Source organism: Grus americana, chromosome 4 (assembly GCF_028858705.1).
Source record: "Grus americana isolate bGruAme1 chromosome 4, bGruAme1.mat, whole genome shotgun sequence".
Classification (NCBI taxonomy): Eukaryota; Metazoa; Chordata; class Aves; order Gruiformes; family Gruidae; genus Grus; species Grus americana.
This window is the reverse complement of record NC_072855.1, coordinates 54233757-54256637: the sequence shown is the minus strand read 5'-3', so window position 1 is coordinate 54256637 and position 22881 is coordinate 54233757. Positions and strand designations below refer to the sequence as shown.

General features: G+C 44.2%; 2 protein-coding genes across 3 annotated transcripts; both read left to right on the top strand.

Annotated features, from left to right (window-relative positions):
• The first annotated feature begins 1122 nt into the window (after window positions 1–1122).
• LOC129205585 (alcohol dehydrogenase 1) lies at window positions 1123–13294 on the top strand. The gene is made up of 9 exons (XM_054823289.1): window positions 1123–1295; window positions 4167–4268; window positions 5470–5608; window positions 7618–7705; window positions 7815–8034; window positions 8733–8993; window positions 9446–9581; window positions 10906–11044; window positions 12044–13294. Exons 1-9 carry the CDS (start codon window positions 1278–1280, stop codon window positions 12066–12068), a joined length of 1128 nt encoding a protein of 375 aa, XP_054679264.1. The 5' UTR covers window positions 1123–1277; the 3' UTR covers window positions 12069–13294.
• A 2020-nt stretch (window positions 13295–15314) lies between these two features.
• LOC129205584 (alcohol dehydrogenase 1) lies at window positions 15315–19964 on the top strand. Of its 2 annotated transcripts, XM_054823287.1 has the most exons (9): window positions 15320–15794; window positions 16715–16816; window positions 17023–17164; window positions 17474–17561; window positions 17677–17896; window positions 18016–18276; window positions 18562–18697; window positions 19210–19348; window positions 19692–19964. In XM_054823287.1, exons 1-9 carry the CDS (start codon window positions 15777–15779, stop codon window positions 19714–19716), a joined length of 1131 nt encoding a protein of 376 aa, XP_054679262.1. In that variant the 5' UTR covers window positions 15320–15776; the 3' UTR covers window positions 19717–19964. The 2 variants fall into 2 exon arrangements, with proteins under 2 accessions (XP_054679263.1, XP_054679262.1); XM_054823288.1 differs by lacking the exon at window positions 16715–16816 and having other exon boundaries at window positions 15315–15794.
• The last annotated feature ends 2917 nt before the right edge of the window (window positions 19965–22881 follow it).

The window sequence follows — 22881 nt, the reverse complement described above, 5'->3', positions numbered from 1 at the left end:
AATGGGGGGTGCAGTCAGTTCATCACACGTTGTCTCTGCTGCTCCTTCCTCCTCAGGGGGAGGACTCCTCACACTCCTCCCCTGCTCCAACATGGGGTCCCTCTTACAGGAGACAGTCCTCCACCAACTTCTCCAACGTGAGTCCTTCCCATGGGCTGCAGTTCTTCACCAACTGCTCCAGTGTGGGTCCCTTCCGTGGGGTCACAAGTCCTGCCAGCAAACCTGCTCTGGCGTGGGTTCCTCTCTCCATGGGACCACAGGTCCTGCCAGGAACTTGCTCCAGCGTGGGCTTCCCACGGGGTCACAGCCTCCTTTGGGCATCCACCTGCTCCGGCATGGGGTCCTTCATGGGCTGCAGGTGGAATCTCTGCACCCCACCATCCTTCCTCCATGGGCTGCAGGGGGACAGCCTGCTTCACCATGGTCTTCTCCAGGGGCAGAGGGGAATCTGCTCTGGCACCTGGAGCACCTCCTGCCTCTCCTTCTGCACTGACCTTGGTGTCTGCAAAGTTTCTCACGTCTTCTCACTCCTCTCTCTGGCTACAAAAGCTCCCACTAGGGGGGTTTTTTTTTTTTTCCGTCTTAATTCTGTTATCCCAGAGGTGCTACCACTGTTGCTGATTAGCTCGGCCTTGGCCAGCGACAGGTCCATCTTAGAGCTGGCTGGCATTGGCTCTATTGGACCTAGGGGAAGCTTCTAGCACCTTCTCGCAGAAGCCACCCCTGTAGCCTACCCCCGTCCCCTTCCCCCCTCAACCTCGCCATGCAAACCCAATACAAAAGCCTTCATGTTCTCACTGTGTCCCTGCTGCTGTGAATTCAAGAGCCACTCTCTCCTTTTCTCTTTGTACCTACAGTGCCACTGAGAGCAGTGGCTTTGGGTGGCAGCCTCCCAGGTAGGCAGAAAGAGGGGACAGCTTCCAGCCAGGGCTTTTGCTTTCTTCCTGTGATGTTGAGGGCAACCATAGGTGGGATGCAAAAAGGGTGGGGAAGAGCATGACAAAGGAATCGGGAAGACAAAACTGCTGCAAAGAGTGAGGTTTCAGCAGATGGGTGGTTTATTCTCGTTCTAGCACTTTGGCTGACGAAGGGGTGGGACTCCCAGGTGGGAGGCGTGGCTAAAGGGTCAGAGCAGTGCACTTGCAGGAGCACTTCACAGGACTGGCTTCCAGCGCGTTGGACAGGACTTGTATCAGCAACCTGACGGCTTTGCAGCTGACTGAATTCTTGGCACAAGAAATCAGTGGTGGCAAGATTTGAAACAGGCACCAGTCAACATGAGCACAGCAGGCAAAGTAAGCAAAAGTTTATACTAGAAAAGTTTCTTTGCTGCAGCTGAGTAATGCGTTTTTAAAGGCAGTCTCTGTGCAGGAACACCGTAGGTACTGGTGGTACAGCACAGATGAGAGTTTAGGAGGAAGCTGGTACAGGAGAGCTGCCTTTACTTGCAGGCCACTGTACTCTCCTAGGAAATGGTTGTTACACTCTTCAAGGCAATAATTTATTTAATTTTTTAAACACTGAGTCAACATAAGGTAACAGCACCAGAATAAGAATAACCTCACCCCAGGGTTAGCAAACTGTTTTTAATCCTTATTGAACAGTTTAAAATATGCTATAATGTAGTAAGTGTTCAGATCAATGTATTTATCAACTCTGTCAGTTTCCATTCTGAGATCCCATAGTGCTTTAAACTATTTTTAGCTTCTTTACAATTTGTATCAGTGTGTTTTCTAAAAAAAAAAAAATAAAAAAATAAAAAAAATACTGTTAATATTGTGTTAAATTTCAGTGTGTAATTGTGCTGATGTTAGCACAATCATTAAATTTGACTATGTGTATAACAAATCTGGAGCTGAAGTTAATGAAGACCAAAAGTAAGTATTCAGGCAATGCAGTACTGAGCTGGGACTGAGTATTTACAGCTTTGCTAGAAAGTGCCAAGAGAGATGTTGGTTAATACCACTGCTGAAGGCAGTCTGTGTTGTTTCTTGCACTATCCGAGAAATGCTAACGTACACCCAGAGACATGCAGAGAGGTCGGTGGAGAGGGACCCATAGATGGAAAAAGGACTGAAGGCACGCACCTTGTTGGAATGTGCCTTAAGAAAGTACCAGGATCATTTGTTGTTACCGCCAGCTGTCTTCACTATGCTAAAACCCAACAAAAGAAAAAAAAAAAAAAAAAGGTCTCTAACTCTGAGATACCACAAGTGCAAAATGAATTGTACTTCACTTGTGGGTAAATTCACCAAGTTCAGTCCTCCAACCAGCCTTGGACTGAGCATGGTAAAGGAAGTGTTGTGATGGAACAAAACTGCCTTGTTTCCACTGTGTTCATCTTGGAGTAGTATGTGAGTTACCACGCAGTTTACGTGACCAAGCAGCATAATCCTTATGCTCTGTAAAAGGATGTGTTCTACACTTATCCCCTTGCTTCAGTACCTTGTGAGGCTGGTAGAACACACAGGCTTAAAACAACGCCCTGTGACTCCAGTTAGTGCTTGCCTTAGTAGATGAACTGGGTGATAGTGTGCTGTTGGTGCATCTGTGAGATCCTGTTAGTCGATGAAAGTTCACAGGGACTCAACCATCAGAACACCACATAGTTAACCAATGTCTAATTGTAGGAGAGATTTATTTGTTCTCAGCAATCCACAGTTAGCTACCTTTGTTCTTATAGACACTATGTGTGCTTCGCATGTGCAAGTTGTGAAATCGTTATTGTGCTATGTGGGATACAGTAGAAATATGTAAGCCCTTTTTTTTTAAGTAAGTTTCCTTGAAAATGTGGCACTTTTTAAAATGTGATCTTTGGCCTCGCTTATGGATTTTTTTACTAATCATGCTTGCATTTGACACACGAAATGTTAAATTCAGTGCAAACCTCTCCTGAGTCTATCTTTTTCAAAGCATTGTGCTCATTCCCACTTTGGGTCTGGCTGCTGAAAGTGCGCTATTTTATTTCATATGTTTAGTATTTCCTAGTAATTATTTTCTTTGTTACCAATTAACAATTTGTTGATAGGTGTTATTTCTACTTCAAAAGCTTTATTACTAAAAAGTTCCTTTTTTTTTTTTTTCCCCTGAGAACTTTGCAGCACACTGGTGTTAAGTTGTCCCAGTCACGCAGGATACTTACACATGTGCTAAAGTTGTTGCATCATGGACTCGATTCGCCTCCATTTCCCTCTCAAGATAATGCCACCTGAACGCTTGCAGTCAGTAGGATTTAACAGAGTGTCACCCATAGGGTGACATGGAAAAATCATATTCCAGGTCCTGGAATCGTTTAAAGCTCTGGGATGGGCAGAGACCACCAAGGAAGAACAGGAGCAAATGTGGGGGACAGAGAGGCCCCACTGCCATTGAGTCTGAGCACGTTTTTCTCTCGGTGGCAGATGATCAGAGGAGCCCAGAGGCCCGTCAGCACCTGGACAAAGCCTGTGGAGCTAATGGACAAACTTTAGCCCAACAGACAAAAAAAGCTGTCTTGGGCATTGGGAGTAACCCCAGCTGAGTTAAATGTCCCTTTTGAGAAGCAAGGTACCTTAGCATGGATAATCTTGCACTAAAGGGACTGTTGCTTCTTCAAGATCTCCTCTGCACAGTGCTATGTCATTTTACATCGGTGTCCTCCCAGCCATCACCTCAGGGCTGAACCTGGGCTGTGATAAAACATTTATAAACCTGTATTAGGCTCCAAATTCCATTTTTAGCAATTTTGTCAGTCGCCAACACAAGCAGTTCTAGGCAGCACAGGCTTTATCACAACCTGATCATTTTGTGTGCCATCTCCAAGAAGACACAAATATACACCAGTAATCCAACACAGCAAAAATAATCCTCCAAGGAAGTTAGAAATGGAGAACGAGCAATGAGGATGGATAAGGTATGCAGTTATCCTAGGAGACTATTATACATGTTGCTGAAAACTTCATATGACAGAAATATGAACAAAGTCAAAGTCAGACATGATCTTCGTGGGGGAAAAAAATGGGCTTACACTGTGCTTTGCTGTTGCTTTTTTGTTGTGTTTGGGGGTTTTACCTGTAGTTTTCAAAATATGAGCAGGAGTTTCACATGGAGAAATGTAAGAATCTATCTAAATGTGTGGTGACCGGCAAATGGAAGTGCCATTGCTTTTTTCTTTGCTCTGTTTGCAGGTTATTAAATGCAAAGCAGCAGTAATGTGGGAAGCCAATAAACCATTTTCTATTGAGGAAGTGGAAGTTGCCCCACCAAAAGCACATGAAGTTCGCATAAAGGTACTACAAATAAAATTTAAAACTATTATGACTTGCATTCTGTCTTGCTGTTCATCAGAATTATTTCTATAGATTTTTAGGATCCAGTTGGAAAACATTCAGTAGGTGAGTAGTTACTATTCCGTGAGCTCCTATGGAACACGCTTCAAGTCCTAAATTTAACCAGGAGATTCCTTTTTAAAAAAAAAAAAAAAGTTTTTCAGGGTTGGGGTTTTTGTTTACTAAGACACCCGTGCTTCTAATAGACTGGAAATATTACAGTACAAGACAAAAAATCTGAGTCTCCTGTCAGGTGGGGCAAGGAATTATCTTTTACTTTGTTTGAACCCGTGCTAGGAAACAGCTCAGTAGGGCTGGGAGCTTCCTTTTTTAATGGGGTACTGAGCATCTGCGACATTTCAGGAACTTTCTCAGGGGAATTCAGCAGCTGGTTTCACTTTAGAGCAGTTTCAAGTGTTACACAAGTGAGGAAAACCCTCTCACGGGGCTGACAACTCCATTTGTCAGAATAAAAGTTGTACAGACATACCTTAATGTTTCAAAAGAAATACTGCTGTGCTACCTGCAATAAAAGGCAACATGTGGTATAAAATACTACGTGTAGCCTAAATTTTTGTATACATATACATAACATATACATATATTTAAAATATATGAATAATATATAATTATCATGTAGTTATATATCATTGTATAATACATATTTTATGTAACATCTATTATATGACATATTTTAATATAATCTAAATATAAGGAATATAAAATGTATATCATATTTCTATTTATAGTATGTGATAGTGTATATTTACATAATTTTTAATATTTCTATAATATTGCAACATGTTTCTATTTATGTATTTATATATAAATATAAGGAATAATTTATTTTATTCTCTTCTTCATATATAATTGCATTGCTAGAACATTGGATCTGCCAGATAATCAGTGAGCCTCCCTGCAGAGCTCAGTAGTGCATAGCAAACATTCCCAAAGAAGCCTTGCTTTGTAGATTAAAGACTAATACAAACCACGAAAATCATAAATCACACAATCAAAAATGTTTTACCTGTAGATTTGTTGTGTGCATATGGGATTTTGGAGGGAAGCAAGTGTCTTCTCCAAATATATGATACTATCTCACTTCCGCATACGATGTGACATGGTTAAGTGCTGAAATAATTTTGTCTTTCCTCTAAATCAGATCATGGCCACAGGGATCTGTCGCTCTGATGACCATGTGATAACAGGTGCACTGGTTATGCCTTTTCCAATAATTCTTGGGCATGAAGCAGCTGGTGTTGTGGAGAGTGTTGGGCAGGGAGTAACTTCGATCAAACCAGGTATGAAACAGCACTGAACGCAAACCTTGTGCTGAATTTCCAGACATCTCTTTAAGTCAAAGATGACTACATGCATGAGTATTGCAGAGTTCCACTGAAGTTCCACTTTCAGTTTTTTCCAAGGATACCTTAAAGGACACTACATGCTGTTTATATCTTTCTGTGTTCCCAATCCTGATTTATTTTCAGATTTTCTATTCAATTTCTTTTGGTTTTGGCAAAAACATCTGCAGCTTGCTTTCCACTTACATAGCGCTTTTCCTGTCATGGGATTAAGAACATCGATTCTTTGCTGTTGGTCATAGGAAATCAGGTATTAGCTGCAGGTTCTTTCAACACAGTTTACACAGCTAATCTCTCTCAAGAATAAGGCAAAGCACCCCACTAGACAACATGTCAAAGCACCTTTTTTAATTCTTTTAACAGCTAAACAGACCAGAACTTAGGTCTGGCTGTTCCATTACTTCACTTTACAAGTACCAGGGAATGATGTGGGCCGGGGCGGGGAGGTGCCCATTGCTCTGAGGACACAGTCATCTGGACCAGCTGCTCCTCTCACTACGCTCCCTTTGAACCACAGCGGGAAGAAGATAGTCAGTGAAAGATGCTGATTTTCCTCCAACTGCTGCAAGATGAGACGGGATTTCTCTACGCTTTTACGGGAACTAAGAAATTCTAACAAGGGCTGAATTATTAAAACAAAATAAACAATGAACAAAATCTGCATAGAAATGCTCCATTTTATCCAGGCAGGTTGTTACAATACCTAAGTAGGTAATTTTTTTACACCTCCATACTTCCAGTGTCTTTGTTCATACTGGCAACAAGTATAAAGTCTGTCCAAAGCAGGTTGGTTTGTATGGTAAGAAGAAGTTTTATTAGAGATTTCCGCTTGAACTCCAAACAATATGTATATATTGCAAATTTCATTAATAGCTCTAACTGCTTTTTCTCTTACATTTGGGTTCATAAATCACTCTTTTGTCTAATTCTAGCTGCCACATGTTTCCAGGTGAGCTGCAACAGCAGGCTTTAACACACGCGCACACACACAAAATCACGCTTCTCAGATGTTGCTTAATTTACACCTTCAATTTGTAAAAAAGGCTCCAAGACGTGCAAAGTTTCTTCAGCAGAATGATTACTAAGCCCATGTCACAGTTCTGAGTTAACTGAGGGTCGGGGTAGTGGGAGGCATTTCCTGCTCTGTAGACATTTTCCATTTTTTAGTGGAAATCAAAGATTTCCCCTGACTTTCAACGTTTCAAGGATTAGCCACAGTTTAGAACTGGCAAATCACAAATTGATCTGTATTAGGGATTACCTGTTTAGAGATTATTAGGCATTTACCATACATTGTTCCTGTGGAAAATGCATAGCAGTAAAAAAATGGCACTGGATAGCTATCTGATATGTTAATGATATAACTGTGCTAGATAATTAGAGATGCTGTCTTAGCTTGTGTGTGTCACTGCTTCTCTGACAAATATTTTACTTAGCTTTACCCCAATGCAGCAATACTAGGACTGCAAATAGGAGAAAGACGCGAGGGCTGGCAAATTAATGCTTAATTTCCCATTCTTTGTATGCACAGTTTACAGCGCTGTTATCTTGGCACTCCAATCTGCTGTCCTGCTGGATGTCAGGTTTTATCTTAATTTCCTTACCTGTGTATTACTATTTTCCTTTTAAGTAGAAGATGCAATAAACTGCTGAATGAGTACTTTGGGAGTGTCAGTAGCTAACATGGTTTTATGACATAACTCTGAATCAGTTCTTTGAAAGACACCAGGAATTTTGCATATTGAAATTAGTTGTCATAACTTTGTCCTTTATAACAGAGAGAGATGGTTTATCTTCCAAGGGCAGCAGGAGGAAATAAAACAGCACTGCACTCCTAATGCGCATTTGCCTGGGGATTAAATACACTTGCCTTTTTTTTTTTTTCATTACCTGTGTGCTTCTTGTTTGCCTTTTTTAATCCTCTGTCATTACTGTTTTATTTCTAGGAGACAAGGTGATTCCACTCTTTGTTCCACAGTGTGGGGAGTGTGACAGTTGCTTAAGCACCAAGGGTAATCTGTGCAGTAAAAATGAGTGAGTTTTCCTGGGTTACGTACAACCTTTATTTGATTTTTTGTTTATACAAAACTGATCACGTTCAACAGATTTCACTTGCCATTATTTCCGGTCATCTTTCCAACAGCATTGCTACAGGTGCTGGATTAATGCCTGATGGCACCACTAGATTCACCTGTAAAGGAAAAGCAATTCACCATTTTATTGGTACAAGTACCTTCACAGAATACACAGTAGTGCATGAATCTGCTGTAGCCAAAATCGACGCTGCTGCTCCTCTGGAAAAAGTTTGTCTAATTGGCTGTGGATTTTCAACCGGTTATGGGGCTGCTGTGCAGACTGCCAAGGTGAGTATCATGGTGGGTGTTTCTGGTGTTTCGTGGGGTCCGTTCAGGATTGTGTGGCCTGCGAGCCGGTCGTCAGCGTGGCAGTCAGGAGGTATTGACTGTTGAGTTCAGGGTGGGAAGTAGATACTAGTTCTTTGCTGACTTCAGGTTCTCTAAGGTACTCAGAAATCTTCAGTTCAAAATCCAGTAAAAATACTTACTACCATCTATTAAGTTTTCTCTCACAGCTTTATCACCGCTAGAAAAATGTTACAACAGAGCTGATTTGGTTTATTGTAACTTAATTGTAGGAATACCTGGAGGCCTATATATATGCAACACTCATAATTTATAGCAATACATGAATGTGACTGTTACAGCTGGCACTGTCTCCAGTGGAGTGACACTACAGATCTTAACACCACTGGAATAGAAAGCATCATAAAAAAAAAAAAAAAGTGTCTCTAAACCTGAAGCTGAGATGTGTAACGAAAACCTGGTCTCAGAAATGTATTTTAGGGACAATTTACCTTAGTCACATGTAGGATTATAACAGTATAGCTGGTTACTGCATGAGTAGATATGCATGTGCAAATTTCTTCTCAGCAGGTAATCTCTAAATTACAAAAAGTGTCTTAAGTGAGAATGTTGATAATAAGAAAATGCATTGTACTTTACCTAGACAGTAACAGTATGACATGTTTTTGTGGTTATTATAGGTGGAACCAGGCTCCACCTGCGCCGTCTTTGGCCTCGGAGGCGTTGGCCTCTCTGTCATCATGGGCTGCAAGGCGGCTGGAGCTTCCCGCATCATTGCTGTTGATATCAATAGTGACAAGTTTGCCAAGGCCAAGGAGCTGGGAGCCACCGACTGTGTCAACCCTAAAGATTTCAAGGAGCCTATTCACCAAGTGTTGATCAAAATGACTGGCCGTGGCGTGGACTACTCCTTTGAGGTCATTGGCCGTACCGAAACCATGGTATGCAACCAAAAGATGTGGTCAAATGAGGCATTGGCTTGTTAGCTCTCTCTTCACTAGGCCACTAAACACCAAGGGTGAGGAGCTGAGAGCCACTGGCCAAGTGTCAAGCTAGCTTCAAACCTGTTGAGTTCAGCTGTCCGCCACTGAGATGCAGGGACAGAAGCACACTCAAAAACTTAGGAAAGGGAACTTCAGTGTAGTCCCCTGGCCTAACCAGGGTGGCTAAATTTCACGTAGCCTGCTGCTTTCCAACAGTGGCTTATCACTAATAACTAAGACAAAATGGGGAAGCAGAAGAAAGCTAGGACATATCTAACCCATGACAGCAGATACAACAGAAATTGTTTGATGTGGTTTCAGTTGCAAAAAATGAATTTCAGGCTGAGGCCTGAGAGGAGGCAGGGGCAAATCTTGCATGACTCTGGGGTGTCCCTCTGTTTCAAATGCAGGCTGCAGCATTGGCCTGTTGCCAGTACAACTACGGGGTCAGTGTGATCGTGGGAGTGCCCCCAGCAGCACAAAATATCACTTTTGACCCCATGCTCCTCTTCACTGGTCGCACCTGGAAAGGGTCTGTCTTTGGAGGTAAGGGCTTGGAAAGATGTGATTTCACTGGCTTGGGAAACTTGTAAATCATCCTGAATGAAATGGGATATATCTAAATTCATTGCTTAGGTTATCTTATTGGAAGTGATAGTGATAGCTGGTTTGCTGACAAAGAAACACAAAGGCAAATAATTATGGGAAAAGTTAGACAATGATGAGAGGAGGAGAGAGAAAAATAGAGAGGGAGGGAAGAAGAAAGAGGAGAGACGAGGCAGCAGAGAAAGAGAAAGGAAGAGACTAAAAGAGCAAAGAAAGAGAAAAAGAGGGGGGGGAAAGAGGAGAAGAAACTACGAGGAAAAAATGAGAGAAAAGAAAGGGAGAAAGAGAAAGACAGAAGAAGAGAAAAAGAAAAAGAGGGGGAGGGAAGGGAGGAGACAAGGAGAAAGAGAAGAGAAAAGGACAAAGGGAGAAAAAGACAAAATGAGGAGAAGGGGGTGGGGAGAAGAGAAGGAGGGGGAGAAAAAGAGCAAGAGCAAAAAGGAGACTGAGAGGAATAGAGAGACAGAAAAGCGGGTGGGGAAGAGACAGCAGGAGAGATGGAGAGTTGGGACCCCTAAGGACATCGGGGGTCAGGCCCACCTGGTTTCCACATCAGTCAGAGCCCAGCTCAGCCCCTTGCCAGCTGCCATCAATCCCTTCCAGTTCTTTCTCTTTTCTGAGCTCTCTCAGCAGAGTCCCACACTCAGCAATCCCTAGCTCACTCAACGCAAAGCTGAAGGCCAGAGAAAACTTATTTCCAACAACAAGTTTTCTCGCTCAGAACCAGTTCCTCTGATGTATTCAACAGACACCTGAATAAAAGAGCAGAGACAAATTAGGTTCCTCTGAAATGACACCTTACAATTCGAGACAGCTTTATCTAGTACTGCTTGTAAGAAAAAAGAGGCACGCTATCCTTGCCCCTCTCCCCAATTTTGACCATGCAATCAAGTTTCCAGTTACGACGGTGGATGTCAGCGCTCTGGCTTTTGTATGATGTGTGATTTAGTAGACAATGTATCAATAGACAAGTGGAAACAGTATTTAACTTTGGGGAAAGTTTGTATTCTGTAAAGATTAAAATGTTGGAAAATTTTTCTTCTATCAGTAAAGCACTTACTAGGTCTGTTGTACGTAGAATAGCTGCACTTTGTCCCATGTTTCCTGCTGGCACTCTGTGTTACAAAGGTAAAGACATGCTGCAACATGTCATCATGCTATTATGCTATAGAACGTTTCTTTAAAAATTTAAGCTGCCATCAGTTTTATCTATTTTCACAAGCATTTAATGTTTCATTATACATTGTCTGTGGGTTTTTCTCAGGCTGGAAGAGTAAAGATTCAGTCCCTAAACTGGTTGCTGACTACCTGAAGAAAAAATTTGTTCTGGATCCATTAATAACCCACACCCTTCCTTTCACTGAAATCAATGAAGGATTTGATCTGCTAAGGACAGGGAAGAGGTAAACACTGTTCTGTATATATAACCCAAAAGAGCTATACAGTAACAGAGAGCATGAATTCACGGCAGAGAATGGGGGGAAAAAGGAAAGTACTTGGTGTATAAATACATTGCAAACTCGGAAGTTAGCTCTTGTGCATTCCTCAAATTTTGCGAGAGTTCAGCTCAGACTGTTTTCATAGGGTGTTGAAATTGGAAATATTGTTTGCCGGAGACATTTCACAAGATTCACTATAGGAATAATTGAAAATTCTCTTTGGCAGAAGCAGGAAATACATTTGTATATCTTAGTAGGTGTGGGGACTACCCTTCTTGAAAGTTCTAGCTGTTTCTAACTTACACACTCCAGAGAATTACATTCATGTTTTCTTTTCATTGTCATTTGCTGGCAGTTATTTTAGGTGTTACCTGCTCTAAATATAAAAAGCATGTAACAGAGTTTAGCCCTTGAGGTTTGTTCTCAGGTTCTATGCAGCACACACCATTTTTTGTCCTTATTTTAGATGTGCTGTAAATATTAGTTTTAGAGTAACAAACAGGGGAAAGCGATGAGGACAGAGACTATCAGCTTTGCTAAAATACTGACAGTCAACCTGAAGACAGAGGCATGTTGCAGCTGGCCATTTTTATTGTGACACACTTGAGTGTTTCAGCCCAGAATCAGCTGTACTGTTCAGAGGTTACCCTTAATTTGTAACTGCAAAGATGCGTCTAAGCCACCCTCAAGGACTTCCCAGGCTATATTTGGCGACTAATTGCCAGGAGTCCTGGGCTTCATGAATGAAGCCTTTGCGGTTTTGCTGGAATTTTGTTCTCTGCAGCGAGGTTTGCATACCTGCTCTGTCATTTTGCTGCATGCTGGGGCTGGAGTGGGCAGGGAGAGAGGAGTACCCTGCCTGAGAGCAGTAGCCTCGATTTTCAGAGACACCAGCAGTGTTTTGCTGATGCTAGCACAGGGGCTTTTCTACAGTCACTAACTTGTCGGTTTTTTATATTGCAGTATTCGCACTGTCCTGGTCTTTTAGGATTCCCAATTGTTAAGCAGCAGATGGCTCAGCACCGGTACAAACTTCATTATCCTTCAATACAACTGATATGAAATAAACCCCAAGATATTTCTGAAAGGTCTGCCACCGTCACAATTGAATAAGGATCAAGCTCAAACCCCAGACTTCAAACACAGTGTTTATAAATGAAATAATCTTTTTCCTCCTACCTCTTCCTCCTGATTCTTGCTTTAAATCCTCTGCATTGTGCTGCAATTTTATTTTAATAGCCAGTTATGAATTACAGGACTTGCTGCTGTCACAGGTGTTATGAAAGGTTTGAATTTTTTAAAATGACTTACAACATGCAATCTTTTAATAGAAAAATGAAGGAAACTGTTTCTTTGGGCCTTCATAACACTGCAAGCTTAACAGATTTGTGCATGCAGCTCAGCACAGTAAAACTCTAGGTCAGAACTATGTACCCATCCTGAATGATTTTAGCATGCTATTACCTCATAGGCAACAAAATTACTCCTTATTCCAATAACTGATAAGCAAGAAAATTACTGCAGAGATAAAAAATTATGGTGACCATGTGTTTGAATTACTAATTTCAGGAAATTATATTTAAGTAAATCATAGACTTGGGTACTGGAGAATGTCTCACCATTGGCTATTTTACCAAATTAACACTTCCAAGCATTTTATATAAAGCTGCTGTGGTGGTAGTCTGTGTTGTGGTTTGTGTTCTTCTTAACTTTGTACCTCTTCCTTGGGTTGTTTTATCAGTATGGTTTTAGAACTTTGGCCAATTTATGCACGTGCATCTGATGCTTGGGAAACAATGCGAAGAAATATGAATATGCATCAAGTATTGTTATTTGTTTCCATTAAATAAAGGGGAGGTTTCTTACTTTAAGTGTCAATACAGAGTAAATGGGAAGAAACAAGTGACTGGTAACAGTTAACAAGGAATCAAACATAAAGCATCTTACTGTTTTCTGCGTTTGTAACGTGGAAACTGGAACAGAGGCTATTTCTTGACTTTTGAAAGTACTAACCAGAGCTTGCAGGCACTCACATGCAGGGTAGCTGGGTAGAAGAGCCTATGAGGTAAAGGGACTGTGACTGACTTGTGTCAGCAGAGTCCTTGAGCGGCCCAACTAGGTTAATGATTTGAGGATAAGTTTACTGAGAGATTAGACTTTAACAGAAGAAGTTCCTTAAACATGTGTGTGTAATAAACTCAGTTTACACAGCAATTAAGACCCAAACTTCAGCCATTTCTTTCTGTGGGGTTACCCGTGCAGTCAAGTCTGAAGATTCTTTTCTGGACCATAAAATGATTCTTTTCAGGTGCAGTGCAGTTGAAGACTTCTGGTCTCCGTCAAGGCAGCTTATGTGTGGACCAACAATGTGAACTGGATCATTATTCAAAATAGAAGGAGAGGGGGTTTATTTCCACTTAATTGATTTCATCTGTAGTAACATGGATTCAGCAGAAACAAGAGCGTAATGATATCTCAGTTCTCAGAGTATTCTAAGAAAATGTTTTTCTGTGGAGGCCAAGCTAATTTATTGTACCAGCTAAGGTATGTTTAACTCATGACTTAAACAGAAGCCAAAGAAGGCCTCTTTAAACCTAGGTTGTGAGTACGGAAAGGAGGAGTATGGAGAGGTAAAATATCCTCCATATGCCAGACACATGTTTCTTCCAAGGCATTCCCTATTGCTTGAAGGGTAGAGAATATAACAGCGGTCTTCAGAGTAGAAAAAGAAAAAAAAAAATAGAGCTAGGGAAAGAAGTACAACAAACCCCCTCACTTCTCTCATGCAAAGCCCATTTCTGTTGTGGTAATCTGCCAAGCATAGTATACGCTTGCTGTTAGTATCCTTATTAGGAGAGTTGCTGGGGTCCAAAACAATTATGAAATCATTCTTGTTAGGAACATCTTATAGGGCAACAATCTAGTTCTGTCTTCACATGGAGGAATGAAGTGGCTTCTGAGGGGGGAAACACAAATAGTTCATACTGTCCTGAAGTATTTCTCCCTGCAGATCTCCCTGCTCAGCTCAAGATTAATTTGTTTGTGTGATTGTGCAGCTCAGGATAGCATGTTTCTGACAGACCTTCTCACTGGCTCCCTGACTGTGAGCTACTCCAGGTGGATTCAGGGCAAAATGCAGTGGCTCTTTCTGAGCCACTATTTAAGAGCCTTCCTGTGAATGACCAGGGTCTGCGCTCCCCATCAGACCATGAGCTGCCTGCTAGCACATGGCAACAGTATGAAAAATCCACAAAAGCCATGAAAAAAAATCCAATAATTTCCCAAGAAATAAAAGAGCAGGAGGAGCTCTTCCTCAGACTGCAGGCCCTTCCATTACACCCCTTGTCTCAGCAGCAAGCAACTGCCTTTGCCCCCTCCATTGCTGCTGCGTCTCATGTCCATGACAGGAGCATGGCAGCACCTGGCCATCATCACGCAGAGGTTGGGCTTGACCAGCAAGGCTGGGAAACAGGCTGCCCGGCAGCACTTCCACACAGCCGGAGCCACTGTCACACCACAGGGCCACCATGGCCCAGGCAAGAGCTCAGCCAGCTGCTGGGGCACGGCAGCATTGCCGGTCTCCATCGGTGAAGCTAGAGATGGGCCCTGGGGATTAGAGAGCTGGGGCTTCAGCCAGCCAACAGCAAGTGCTGCTGCTGACCTTCCCCCTTGCCTCATCAAACTGGGCTGGGACACGCGGTAGCAAGCGCCAACACAAACCTCTCCAGGCAGTCCCCTGTACACATAACTGGGGGCGGGGAGGGCGGGGGGAGGGTCACGTCTTCCCACGTGCAGAGGTAGGTCCCAAACCTGAGGGTCACACATGGGGTGCTCATCTTAGCCTCCTCCTCCTCCAACAAGGTCCGGCTCATCCATTCTCCTGTAAAGCACCTTGCCCGATGCCACAGCAGAAACAGATCCCTGAGAACCAGGAAAGCTCAGGGGAGTGAACCCCCTCACAAAGCTGGTTACACACAATGGAAACAAATGTGTCCTTGGAAAAGCCCCCCCCTTCCTGAAACATTCTCCCCTTACTACCCAGGTGAGAATAGCTGCAACACCACAGACAGTTAAGCTTCAGTCCAAAAGGGCATGCACGTTTGTCCACCATAGCATGTTTTCACTGTCTTACTCATCTTTTTTTTAATTTTTAATCCTTTTGCAAATACCTCGGGGTGAACTGCTGCCAGGTCAAACGCTACCCCTTGTCAACAAGGGGACCCCGAGGAAGCCCCAGCGGCCACGAATCTCCTCCCTCCACACCTGCCACATCCAACAGGAGGAGAAAAACCTCTCTGGGCTCCCTGTGCCTTTCAGGCAGGGAGGGCAGGGCATGGCCCGAAGGCAGAGCCACCAATAAAAGCCTCCCCGGAGAACAACTGCCTGCACCTTGTGGAGCGCGACTGCTGCCCATTGGCATCTCCTGGCCGCTATCCAGCTCCTCTGCTCAACGCTTGCTGTGCTGCTCAGCGACCGGCATCGGACACAGATTAACCACAGCTCCCCACTCTCTGGCCACGGTCCCACGCCAGGACTCCCTCCACACTCCTGCCTCCCCCTTCAGCTGTGGCCGGCAGGTGCCCAGGAGCACTCCGGCTCCACGGCTGGGCCAGTTCGCAACCCGGGGAATCGGCCAGACGGGCGGCACCTTCCCTCCAGGCTTCTGCAGCGACAACAACAGCTCTGCTAGGACCACATGGCCACTTCTGGAAAAGTAAGGACGATGCACTTCCCGTCTTCCTTTCCCAGCTGCCCGGCTCTTGGGGAAAGATTCTGCAAATGCCTCAGCCTGCGCAACTCTACTGCGCACCCTCTTTCCTCTACCCTTACTCCCCGAACTCATCCAAACCCCTGCGAATTACACGAGCTTCTGCCTTCATACAACATAAGGCACGTGTCGGTACCTGCCTTAGGTAGAGCGTTCCTCTCCTGTTCTGCCCAGCACCTCAGGAATTAAAATATGGAATTGTACTGTCCTGAAAAACACCCTCCTGCTCAGCCCCGCTCTGCGCTTCTGCTTTGGCAGGCACACAGCTCTTCCGAGGTGCAGTCCTCCAGCCACTCCTCTCTTCCATTCAATCTTTTCCATGGCAAAACTCCTTTCAAGCTGCAAGCTCAATTTTGCTGGCATCAAACCAGCTCTGGGGTGAGCGGCCCGGGGTTTGGGAGATGCCACACATAAATCATCCCTTTGGCAAGGGAACAAATAATCCAGTTGCCAGCCAGATGGGGACCGGTCCTTAACCCCCCCTTAGGTACCCTCAGCCCTACATCTTACAAGACCGACAGCAAGGCTCTTAACCAGCATTTCCGACAGGTAGGGTCCACACTCCCCATCAGAGCACAATCTCTCCATTAACATATGACGACGTTATGGGAAATCCACAAAAGCCATTAAACCCCCAATAATTTCCTAAGGGCATTCCTCATACTCTTTTTTGTGACAAAGCACAAACGGTGCTTCCTCAGACCTTAAGCTAAACCAGTGTTTATTGAACATCACTTGGCTTCGCGTACAGCTGAGCACGACCGAGTTCCTGCACCTCGGTTTTAGGTGACTGTAGGATGACTGTCCCCGACCGCGTGCCAAAGGCAAACATTCCCGCGCAGCGTAACCCCCTCTGTTGCTTCCAGGTTATCAGGTGCAGAGCTGCTGTTGCCTGGGCCGTGGGCAAACCCCTCTCTGTTGAGGAGGTGGAGGTTGCACCTCCGAAGGCAGGTGAAGTCCGTGTCAAGGTAAAACCAAACGTTTCGGTATTTTTGTTCTCCCATGTGGGAACTGCTGTCCTTGTGGCTGTACCTTGAATGTACCTGTCAGGGACCTGTGTCCACTAATAGGCCTTAATTCTCCAGAGAAGTCCTGTGAAAAATCCTTCCACGACCTGAGTGAAACAGAGGCCAGACCATATCTCAAGCTCATCTGCTCTTTCCTCTCCAAACAGATTGTGGCCACGGGCATCTGTCGCACAGATGATCACATTTTGGAAGGTGGCTTTCCTGATGTGGAGTTCCCAGTTATCCCAGGCCACGAAGGAGCTGGGATTGTGGAAAGCGTTGGAGAAGGCGTGACCTCTGTGAAACCAGGTAAGACACACACACAAACACATGCCCGGGAGTCAGCTCGCCAAGCGGACGAGGTTGCCCAGAGCTCAGAAACCCCCCCCGTTCCTGTGTCAGTGGCTCAGAACTGGAGTGCACTCTCATTGCACTGGATTGTCACATGCATTTTCCTGGTCTATTCCCCATGCACATGAGCATTTCCCCCTGACAGAGAAAGCCGAGGGTTTGTGGTAGGACACCACCACCAGAAAGCTCAGCAGAGGTGCTCCAACAGGCAGCACCCTCTAGGCCTGCTAAGCAACAGGCACCTAACGGGGATTTGCTTTGTTGCAGGAGACAAAGTCATCCCCCTTTGCATTCCACAGTGCAAAGAATGCACCTTCTGCCTGAATCCCGAATCCAACTACTGCCTGAAGGCCCAGTGAGTTTGCTTTGCCTCCCCCTACACCTAAATGGGGTTGGCTGTCTCTCAATAACCCTGACATCCCCACGGGCGCTTTACTTGATGAAAAACAAATGCATGCACCTCCCAACAGTCTCTCTGAACCACAAAACCTGCTGCCTGACAAGACCAGCCGGTTCACTTGCAAAGGGAAGCAGATCCACCACTTCCTGTGGGTCAGCACCTTTGCAGAATACACCGTGATCCCGGAGTACGCCATTGCCAAGATAGATGCTGCTGCACCTCTGGACAAAGTCTGCTTGCTCGGCTGTGGGTTTTCCACAGGCTACGGGGCTGCCATCAACACTGCCAAGGTTGGTATTCAGGCCTGTCGAGCACAAGCACCCCACGGCCGCCCTTGCACCCTCACCAGCCCTCTGCAACAGAAACCTCCTCCTCACGACGGAGAGTCACAGGGCCCCACGTCATGCAGGTAAAACCAGGCTCCACCTGCGCCGTCTTCGGCCTCGGAGGAGTTGGCCTCTCTGTTGTCATGGGCTGCAAGGCGGCTGGAGCTTCCCGCATCATTGCCATTGATATCAACAAGGACAAGTTTGCCAAGGCCAAGGAGCTGGGAGCCACCGACTGCATCAGTCCTCACGACTTCAAGAAGCCCATCCAGGAGGTGCTCACTGAGATGACTGGCCATGGCGTGGACTACTCCTTTGAGGTCATTGGGCATGCGGATACCATGGTAGGCAGCATTTCAGCACGTGTCCTCCCTCCTAGATCATTCACAGCCTCCTGTCAGGGCAAAATTCACCCTGGCGGGCAGGTCCTAGCCTGCTGCCTGCACTGCTGGGCACGTCTTTGCCCTGAAAGGCCGTCTATTGGCTTTGGGAGAAAGGATCTACATGTCTCCTGCACAAGGCAGTGTGTGTTTTCAGATTACCAGGGAGGGGCAGGTGACTGCACAGAAAGAACACTTTTCTGACAAACTTAGTAGTGTGTCCTCTAATCCACTTGCCTGTTCCATCAGACTGCTGCCCTGGCCTCCTGCAATATGAACACTGGTGTCTGCGTGATGGTTGGGGTAGTGGCTTCTGGTTCAGTGATTTCTGTCGATCCTATGCTTCTGCTGTGTGGGCGTACATGGAAGGGGACTCTGCTTGGAGGTATGACACTCAAGAAAACATTGTAGACATTGCAGTCTTTTCCTTTCACAGTAATTTCCAAATGTCTGTGGAACAGGTACCCTTCAGGGCATATGAATAACACTCCCGCTGAAAAGTTTTCCCATCTGAGAATATCCTCCACTCTAGGACAAAAGACACTTTTCCTCATAGTCGTTATTCACTAAGCTTTTGGTCACCAAGAATATTTCAAGCTTGACAATGTCCCATGAAGCCTCTTTGAGAGTGTTTTAAGAAAATCACAAGTAAACAGGAGTACTGCATTACCACTGTATAGATAGGCATGAAACATGCTAATAAACTTGTAACCATTTCATACAGTTCAATGCACAGAACAGCCCATGATAACCCACTCTCCTCCCAAGGAGAGGTAAATTTCTCACAAGATAAAGGCACCAGAACTAGTCACTCAGTCCTGACCCTCACGGCAACACCACCTTCCCAAAACAGCATTTCTCCAAATATTCACTGCAGGTGCTTTCTCCCGTTTCTAGGTTGGAAGGCGAGAGAGAGTATCCCCAAATTAGTTTCCAGCTATTTGGAGAAGAAATTCAACTCAGACTTGCTGATCACACACACGCTGCCCTTCGCTAAGGTGAACGAGGGATTTGAGTTGTTACGTGCAGGAAAAAGGTGAGACCCTGACTAGCAGGAGGCAGGTACAGCCAATGTCACCTCCACCTAAAATTCAAACAGCCCAAACACTCTGGCAGGCAGAGCATGTACTATGCCTTCTCAAAAAGCATCCGAGCGACCAGATGCCATGTGTCAGGAGGATCTGCCATAACCCGGAGGGGTTCCCTTCAGCAGGGCTTTGAAAGCTGCCCCGTTGCTGCATGTCTCATGCAGCTGACGCAGGAAGAGGCTGGATGAGAAAGGTGGCGGCGGCTGCTCCCCAGGCAGACCTGCCTGCCCCGCTGCCTGCTCCTCAGCTGCAGCACCTGTAACTCCTCCTCCCTTCCTTTCCACTTTTCAGTATTCGCAGTGTCCTGCTCTTTTGAAGGACACAGCCGCTGGAGGCTGAGCGGAGGGACCAGCGCAGCAGACGCTCTCCTGGCACGGGCCCTTCATGCCCAGCACCTCACTTGGTGCGGCACAAGGAGATGAGAATGAGGAACTTGTGACGCTGGTGCTGCTGCCAGCGCTCCCGTGCCCAGCCAAGACCTCTCCCGAGAGGAAGGACACCTCTCCCGAGAGGAAGAACACCTCTCCAAGAAAACACTTTTATCAATAAAGGCTTTCGGTCAAACTTGTCCCATACATTGAACGCAATCAACAGAGGTGCGACGGGGCAGGAGAAGCTCTTCCTTATGCCACAGGCCCTTCCATCACACCCCTTGTCTCAGCAGCGAGCAACTGCCTTTGCCCCCTCCATTGCTGCTGCTTCTCACCTTCCCGCCTTATACACTTACGTCCACGCGTCTCTACCCCCATCTCAGCTGGGTGAATGCTGCAACCTCACCCAAAGTACAGCAGGGAAATGACATCTGCTGCTGCTGCTCTTCTCTGGTCTCACTCACAGGACCACAATCTGTTTTGCTACATGAGGTTATCCTTGGGTAAAACCTGTCCCTCTAGCCTCTTACATTTAAACATGAGGTTTTCTTACCACATTACTTTGTCCTATTCTCTCCTAATTTTCCCTTCTTCAATTCATATTTGTCCTCTTTAGATCCTCTGGCCTCCTGAGCTCAGTCTGGTGGCTCTTCTCCTGATCTAGTTTTGGTCTTGATAACAACCTCAGATAAATTTACAGATTTAAACCAGGAAGAGAAATTACAAGCACATTCATGTTCCATGATATGTAAATGTGGGTGCTAGAGGTACTATACCTAGACTTTCAGAAAGTAAAAAGCAAAATTCCTCCTTACATTGCAGGAGTGCAATTCTATAGCACCTACCAGGATCACAACTGGTCTGGCAACTAAATTTGTTCTGTGCACAAAAGGAAATGCAAGGATATGATCCTTATGGGTCCCTTCCAACTTGAGATATTCTAGGATTCTATGATAGCACGGACTCAAAATTAGCAATTGCTGTAAGATTCCTGTTCTCTATTTTAACACATTTTTTTTTGCCTCAGCCATTCTCCTTCACTAGGGTGAATAGAATCAATTGTACATGTTTAATAGACCTTTATCAATATTTTTGCTTTATGTCTTCAATGTATAATATGTCAGGGTGGATCTAACTCTCCTATCTCATTTGCCTCCTCCCCCTTCCATTTTGCATGAGGTATACAATATTTTTGTCCTAATGGAAATTAAAGCAACACCTTAAAGTATAGTCAATTATCAATCTTGCTAACAAATGCAAAGCCATACCTGTTAGGATATGATCTAGTTTGTTCTTCATAGTAGAAATGCAAAGATTGTCTCTGAAACTGGTCCCCAGTTACACTGAAGACAAAAATTTAATGCTGAGGCATTAATAAAGGTTTTAATACATGCCTTTGTCTTTTAATTAAAAATTATTGAAGGGTTTGAACTACTGCAGGCAGGGGAAAAGATAAGATTTGTACTCAGCCCTTGTAAGTGCATTTCAGAGTCTATTCAACAAAGTGATTTCTATCAAATATTCTTCCATTTTTCCACCACTTTGATACAAAGAGGAAAACAAACATAATACACAAAGGGGGCCAGAACACTGACTACCAAGATGAAGGCAAACGTCTGTGCCTATCTGTACAAACACCTGACCTAACACATCACTTATTAAAACTTGTCTGATATGTGAACACATATAGCAAGTCAGGATATGAAATATTGTTGAACACAGATACACAGTATCTGTCATTAAAAAGTTAATCATTAAATCCATGCCTACTGACATACAAGTTTGATTTTATTTTCCCTCTATTAATGGATAAGAAAAAAAAAAATCCCCCTTTCTTAAGGTATATACAAAGCTGCACAGCAACAGGATCTCAGTATCAACTCCCCCCCCATATTCACATACATTTCAAATGTTTTGCAGAGATGCCAGCTACCCATGGCACTTCATACTGCAAGCACAGCAGTCAGCAATTCTGAAATCTATGTTGTCTTCACATCAATGTTAGGTTTGCAAGTTTGATGGAAGACAGCATCACATAGATATTTTAAGGAAAAATAATATTACACATTTTAAAGACCTTTCTACAACCATTTTGTAGGCTATAAACTCAACAGCAGAGACTGGACATGTGCTAAGAGGCATGAAATACCAGTACATGCAGCACTGTTCACATTTATGTCCTTAAGTGTGAGATGAAAACATAAGCCCCATGTATGAAATGTTATCTAGGAAGCAGTTGAATGATTTCATTATCTGTCACAGTATTCGTAAAATTTCTTGTTTTAAACTTCAAACACTAGCAACCATATGGGATATCAGCCATAGAGCATTTGTCCTCTGGAATTGCTCTCCAATTCTTGCACAATGTAGAAAATTGAATGGTAACCAAAACCAACTAAAATAAGGCTCAAAAGCTACATAAAGTGGGTCCGTCTGAACAGCTTAAAGAATATTTTTGGTTTCAGCTAAGCACTTAAATGTCAATCCACTTTCGAAGTGGAGTGAAGATAGCAAAGCACATGAAAGCAACTAATTCTGGAGAAAAGCCGTATCTTTGCTCCACCAGATCTGGTGAGTGAAGTGACAGGATAGCAGGCATGAAGGACATGTGAATCAACTGTAGAGCTGGGTATCCTAAGCATGAGTCTACAGAGTAATGCCTTCCTGATTCCTGAATACTGCATTTTTTCTGATCAGGACTAATCTTTTTTTGCATCCTAATGTTAACAGATGTCTTTTGATTTTTAAAAAAATATATCAATTATTTTGTTCCATACCTATAGAATTCTGAATGGTTCCTGATCCAAGAGTTTTTATGTCATTATTGGTAGTCTTTTAGGAAATTATCCCATTCCTTAGGTTTACAAAAATGTCCTTTCAGCCACACAGAAGGAGGATTTATTTCTAGTGGACAAGCCTTTTCTTGTCTATCATTTTCTTCTAGACTAAAGCTGGTGGGATCATGAAGGTCCTCAAGGCTGAATTAGGCATGTGGAAACTTAACTTTCATTACAGACAACAGAAATTCTTGCATAGCAGGCCCAGGAGAGGGACTAGCAGAAGAATGAACTGGCTTTCAGTGCCGGGCTAAGCAGTTAAGGGTGAAAAAA